Source organism: Echiichthys vipera (genome assembly GCF_963691815.1).
Source record: "Echiichthys vipera genome assembly, chromosome: 1".
In the NCBI taxonomy this organism is placed as follows: domain Eukaryota; kingdom Metazoa; phylum Chordata; class Actinopteri; order Perciformes; family Trachinidae; genus Echiichthys; species Echiichthys vipera.
Window position 1 is genome coordinate 11178981 of NC_139826.1, and position 6718 is coordinate 11185698.

Genomic DNA, 6718 nt, shown 5'->3' on the forward strand with positions numbered 1-6718 from the left:
CACTTTGAGTCTGCCTTGTGTATGAAAAGTGCTATACAAATAAAATTGCCTTGCCTTGCCTAAAGGTACATTTAATAGAGAAAAAGTAATAAGGTCAACATATTGACAGAAAAATGTAGCCATAAGCCCATCCTGTTCACACTCACCGTAAAAGACGGCTCAGCCTGGTGGAGTTTTGTTGAACAGAGAAGGGACTCTCCTTCAAAGACAGAGCTGACAGAGGGTTGTGTATCATGTGGGGCCTCTGGTAACAAGTCCCCAACATTATGTATCAGTGCTTTAATGTGCCTGACTTCCACCTAGACTGACCAATCAGAGCAGGGCAGAGAAACAACTTGAGAATTAGCAAATCTGAGTCATCAATACAAAAGCTTTATTCTTGTTTATCCTCTGTAGTCAAACATCTTCAGTGAAGCAAAGCAGAGCGAGACCAGGGAGTGTCCATGTGATCCCAGTTCTCATCAACAAATAGAAGCATCTCATTTGACTTGCCTTTTACATTATCCTGTAGATTTGAATATTATTTTGAAAGAAGTAAAACCCCAGACTGACATGCTGAAATTTGCTTGAATTAATTAGTTGAAATAACACAGAATATAGATTTGCGTTTACACCAACATGGTTGTTATTTTGGCTGTTTTATATGCGATTGCAAAAACCAGACCAGACGTTAAGTGACGATTCTGTTTCTGTTTCAAATTTCTAAAGTGCAATGGAGAATTATTACGCAGGTGCCACAGGGACTGAAGCAAGGATCTCCTGTTTACTGGACAGGTGATTAAACCAGCTGAGCTACAACACTTTTTGAAATGGTTGGATTTCAATTTTCAATGAAAACATGTAGCTCTTAGCGTAAATCAGTTCTTTTTCTTCAACAGATGTTCCAACTCAAAGCAGAATGGTCTTGTCTCCTTCAAAATGACGTCGACTCAGAAGTGGAAATATTGAACTTGAACTTTGCAAAACAATGTGAGAATGAATTGTTTCAGATTTTACTTTACAACAATTCATTTAGAAAATGTTAAATAGGTCTCTCAAAACTACAAGAAATCCCAAATCCATTTTGTTACAACGGTGGCTTTCACATTTATTACACAGTAATAGTGCTTTATTTCGGCATCGCTTTCTGAACACGCATACAAACTGATGATGGTAGACAAACACAATAGCTACACAAAGAAGTTGCTATTCATAGTAATTACTCAGGTATCTAAACTATTTGCCCATCAACTGTCCAACGTAAGTCCGGCCCATGCCAGGTCGCACTGATTGCCATCGTGAGAGGGAAACCTGCAGTTATTTCTCTCCCAGTGAAGCCACTGCAGGTCTGGACTGTACCTGCACTGCAGCCGGTGGCATGTTGTCATAGTTTTTAGGAGGTAATGGACACCATATTGTTAGGACTCAGGATCTCAATCCAGTAACCATCAGGGTCCTGAACGAAGGCCAAGCCTTTCATTTTACCTGAGAGGAGAGAGGGGTAAAAAAGGAATTTTAGTTACTGCATGAATAAAGCTGAAAAATAAATACACTTTAAACTTCAGATTTGAACAAGTGTGTGCTCGAATCATGTAATAAGTTATGTAATGAGTCAGTGAAGTTATAGCCACGCTATACAATATATTTGGGTGATACATAATAATTGTGAAAGGTGTACAAGTATAAATAGTCCTGATTATCTATAAATCAGAAGCCTGCATTAGCAAATGCATAACTTTAATATTCTTGGGGTGAAGTGGATGAAACTGAAGCTGTGTAGAAATGATCAACAGTCTTGGTGGATTTATTATTAACTTGTAAAAAAGACACTTTATCATCTTTGGTAGAATTAAAAAGATTATGAATCAATGATTGTCTTTCAATAAATGCTTTCAAATCCCTACTTTCCATTATAAGTGTATAAGCCAACTAAAAAAAAGGGTAGGGAAGAAAGAAAGGTTAGAAGGTGAAAAAAATATACTAGGAAGGCTGTCAAGCTTTATGTATTTAACCCGTCTATGACCCTCATATTCACAAACACTTGACATTTTACCATCATCTGGCTTCTTGACAAACGTGACTCCTTGCTCTTCAAACAGTTTGCAGGCTGCATAGACGTCAGGGACTGCAATTCCAATGTGTCCTGTCACATGCCAAGTAGACAAGTAAGAGACTGTTCACTACAAACCCACACTACAGTCACACAGTTTCAAATAGTAACAGACAAGAAGCAGACAGTATAGCCTTTAAACATGTTAAACACTTACAGTAAGATGTCTGGAAAAACTGAGAGCTAATAATTGATAATTAAAACACAGATTGTGACAGTTAGATTGTAAGAATTAAACCAAGAGTGTTAAATAATATTACTGTGTTCTTGCATTTCAAGTCCATGCAATTATATAGTTGAACAGCTGCATACATGAAAACTTTTTGTGATGAGAAAAGTCTTCAACGTGTAAAACTCACTTTCTATGAAACCTATTAAAAAAAACAACAACTGTGAACTCTTTTGGTCTCTCCTTACCAAATCCACGTGGATCAGAGTTCCCATTGTGATAAGACTGGCTCTCATCAGCCTCAGAGCCCCAGTTACTGTAAGACAGGAGGGGCAGATGAAGGGATGCAAGAAGGTAAGAGAGGAAATGAAGAGAGGACGGAGAGATAAAGACACATCTTGCAGACCCTTACTGTGTCAGCTCGATGGTGGCTCTTCTGGAAAAGGTCCAGGCTGTCTTTTCCTTCACATCAGTTGGAATCTCCTTCGTGTCCTCGTAGCCCAAGAAGAAGAGAGAGAAACGCATGGAGGGGAAGTCAAACTTCTGCAGGAGCCTGGAAGATTTTACACACCAGAGAAAAAACACCACTTTAGTCACAAAGTCCAATTGTTCTTAACAACCTGCAGACGCACAGCTCCAAAAATGTTTCATTGTGTCGTTTTTTTTGGGGAAAAACATTTGTTACAAGTGGAATTAAAGACTTGTTGAAGTGAAGCTCGTAATACTTACGTCATGCCAAGGATTCTGGTGTAAAAATCTAAGGATTTAACCGGATCTTTAACCCGCAGCATAGTCTGCTGCATCATGAAATCCTGAAACACAAGAAGAGAGATTCATGCAAAACGCTGTAAGACAAGTGGTCAGCACCACTATGCATCAATCCCAAAGAAAACACAAAGTTGGGTTATTATTTCTTTGACGTGCAGATGGAACACTAAGAGGAGAAAGTGTGTTAAATGGACACACTGCTCGTTAATTTGTAGATGAGCCACAGTTGTTTAGTCACACACCGTGGCCATCCGTCAGCCAATACAACAATAAAAATACACTGATATATAAGGATTAACACTTAGAAGATTTGAGATGTAAGGACAGTTACAATTGTGAAATATGAAGCAGTGTAGTATATCCTAGTGTTGGAAAGCTCACAGAAGCCTTCACAACACATTTGTTTGCAGACGAGGGTAAAGAGATCTCTGTTGGCTGTGCCTGACAACAGAGGAGAATTGATATGCTGGCACACAGTCGTGAAAAGATGTTTCAGCCAAACTACACCTCTGTGCAACCAAGCGCGTAACAAGTCAATGACCTGTGTGAGCTACGCATCGTTACCACACTGAACAGATCGGGCCTGCTTGGATACATTTTCACCCTTGCTTGTTTTCTATGCAAAAACATGCCATGACAGTGATGAAGTCCGATGATGTCCTAAAACGTACACCGTACTAGGGCCCATTTCAGAGCGCTACTTCCACGCAAAGGCAAATGGGGACAGCATTACATTTTGCAAATGATTATTCCTCGGAAATCGCAGGTAAACGTCACAGTTGTGTGGATGGGTCAGAAGGGTGGTGTGTATAATATGGATTTTTTCAGATGAAACGTTTACCGATAATGACCAGCGCACAATGACTCGCCAATGATTTCATATTTTGCGTTTTAAAAAGAAGTTCATAACCTTTGGTTTATGCACACCTGAGGGTAAGAAAGGCTAAGTTGTAGTGAGTGAAGATAGATGATTATTATTCCATCTTCCATCACTATAACACGACAAGATCAAAAAAAGGACGAATGCTTTTAAAAAACCTGTGAAATCAGATGTCAGTGTATATTCAATACATGTTTATTGTACACCGCGACTGTATGGGAGTGTGTAGATGCTGATCAAAGAAAGCTATTGTATATATAATATTATAATTTAATTATCTAAATAATACATCATAATATAAATGTACAATTATCAGCTGATCATTTATTGGTACCGATGCATGTCCTGCATGCCTAATTTTAATTGGTGGTGTGTGTCAAACTAATGCGGGAAAAAAAGCCATCTGGTTTTCAGTCTGATCCCGATATACTCGTCTGGTGTGAGTGTGAACCAAACTAGCACTCTGTGTGTGTGTTTCCCAGTCAAGTGTTATCTCTGTGGTTAGCAACGGTTCCCCTTTCCTGTGCCCTTTCTCCAACCGTGTCAAATTTTCACAGCGTAAAAAAGTATCAACACATCCGAAGAATCTCCCCACACACTGCTGCAGCTGCATAATCATAACTAACTCATAACTACATGCACACGCTCCAACGGTCACAGTTTTGTCACACTAGAGCTAAATTCATCACTGCTGGCAGAACTTCAAACCTCAAGAGGGCTGCTGGGATAACACAGAGGCAGTGCATTTATTATTTGATTATGTGGAAAAGTCTGAGCAAACAAACAGCAAGAGAGGGCCGAGAGGTTTCTATGGATGCTCATCCAGTGTTAAAGTCTCTTTGATTTCTCAGGTCAAATTCTAACAAATGGGAACTTTGATCTGTGATTCTGAAACACATTCTTGAAAGTCTTTAGCATGGACTTTGATGGTAGTGATTGAGAGCCTGATACTGACACAAATTAACCTTCAACAGGGGCCTGTAGGACAGAAGTTATCCTGGGGATATGGTTATATTGACCTGTCCATAAGAAAGTAATAATAATAATAATAATAATAATAATAATAATGATTATCCCGGCCTTCTGTGCGGAGTTTGCATGTTCTCCCCGTGTCTGCGTGGGTTTTCTCCAGGTTCTCCGGTTTCCTCCCACAGTCCAAAGACATGCACGTGTTAGGTTAATTGATGACTCTAAATTCCCCGTAGGTGTGAATGGTTGTTTGTCTCTGTTCGTCTCTATGTGCCCTGTGATAGACTGGCGTCCTGTCCAGGGTGGACCCCGCCTCACGCCCGATGTCAGCTGGGATCGGCTCCAGCCCACCGCGACCCCGGGATAAGCGGTTGAAGATGAATGAATGAATGATAAATCTCAAGGGGGTTCACAGTTAAGGTCAAAACAATTATAGTGCGAAATTAAATTGGTCAATTTACAGAAAAATAAACTCTAAAACCATAAATATAACAGTCAAACAGTGATCACATTCTTGGCTGTGTATACACAAGTGTATGTGCAGTCCACCGTGACAGATTACAGCACAGTGGGGGGGACTGAATGACTGGCAGTGAGGACAATACAAGATATGGTTAAAAGAAAGACAACTTCCACTTGTGGAGGCATTAGCGGGTTAGCTTCAGCAGCTTATGCCTGGCACACCGCACACTTTAGCCATTCCCTGTCCGGCCAACTTTCTTGAGTTACGATCACAGACTGTATAAAGGTTACCGACAGACCACTCAAGCATGATTAAATACAGCCCCTCGGTTGGGAATGAGTTTCTTTCCACACGACTAAGTTCGGCTGTAACTCAGCTAGCTTACAACACGCATTAAAACCACCATTAGTTGACCCGTTAGTTGCCTGAAATGTGTATGTAGCTACAACACTCGCCGTAAGCATCCGCAAAAGTGTTTAAAATAACTGAATCACTTGCTAAAGAAGCCTGTCCGATAATGGCCGCACTGCCCATAGCTGCTAACTCATCCAGGAGTCATTGGACGGTGCTGGCTGGGTTTAAGTGTCCGGTAGAAGTTTAGTTCAACTTCGAGAGGGACGACAGCCATCCTACCTTCGTAATTGGGTCTCCATCTTTACAAGCTGCCGTCGCTGCCTCGTCTGACAGACCTTTGTCGCTCATTTTTGCTCACAGACTGCACAAAACTGGACCGCAGCTCGGCGGGGCGGACTGACAGGGAAGGGGACTCAGCTGAGGGACGTTCAACAGAAACACTTTCCGGTACCGGCTTTTCAAATTAAAAGGCACATTGACGACAATAACTGGAGTTAGCTGGTTACAGGACAGCGCTGATGGGACCAGGGGCGGTTCTTGAGCCTCTTTTGAACCAGCGTCCATCACCATTAAGTTATAAATAATTATGAAACAATGCACATTTTAGTTAACAGTTACTTCTTTTCAAAATATGAATGCAAGCATTAAAAAAACGCCATTCAAACATATTTATATGAAGAACATTAATTCCCCCCTTTTACAGAGGTGCTTGCTTACAAGGACATAAAGGCAAAACACAAAATATCAGGAGAAAATTGACTGTAATGAGGCTAAACTCGGGACAATATAGTCCTACCCTTAGACCGTGTCTGTATTTCGGCTCTGTTTAACCATAGACTGTATAAAGATGTGAAAAATCTAAATATATATATATAAATAAAATGGGTAACCCATATCTAGCATCTCTGTAAACACTCGCGCTTTAAGTGAAACCTTAAGAAACACCCATAGGAAACACCTCCACACGTCAAGTTTATTTTGAAAATACAAACAGGAAGTGTCAGTCTGGCTAGAGATTCCTCATTG

At 40.5% G+C, this 6718-nt stretch overlaps 1 protein-coding gene across 1 annotated transcript; it reads right to left on the minus strand.

Moving 5' to 3' along the window:
- Positions 1 to 209: 209 nt before the first annotated feature.
- glo1 (glyoxalase 1) lies at positions 210 to 6110 on the minus strand. Its single transcript, XM_083912597.1, has 6 exons — positions 5972 to 6110; positions 2988 to 3070; positions 2671 to 2811; positions 2507 to 2574; positions 2033 to 2122; positions 210 to 1464 (listed from the first exon to the last, which is right to left on the minus strand). The coding sequence occupies exons 1-6, from the start codon at positions 6038 to 6040 to the stop codon at positions 1373 to 1375; spliced, it is 543 nt and encodes a 180-aa protein (XP_083768723.1). The 5' UTR covers positions 6041 to 6110; the 3' UTR covers positions 210 to 1372.
- Between the last annotated feature and the right edge of the window lie 608 nt (positions 6111 to 6718).

Coding starts and splice junctions, on each gene's coding strand:
- glo1 (XM_083912597.1), bottom strand. CDS start 6,040: ATGAGCGACAAAGGTCTGTCAGACGAGGCAGCGACGGCAGCTTGTAAA. Junction 3,071..5,971: donor ATGGAGACCCAATTACGAAG/GTAGGATGGCTG, acceptor CTTGTGTTTCAG/GATTTCATGATGCAGCAGAC. Junction 1,465..2,032: donor TGTCAAGAAGCCAGATGATG/GTAAAATGTCAA, acceptor CTCTCCTCTCAG/GTAAAATGAAAGGCTTGGCC.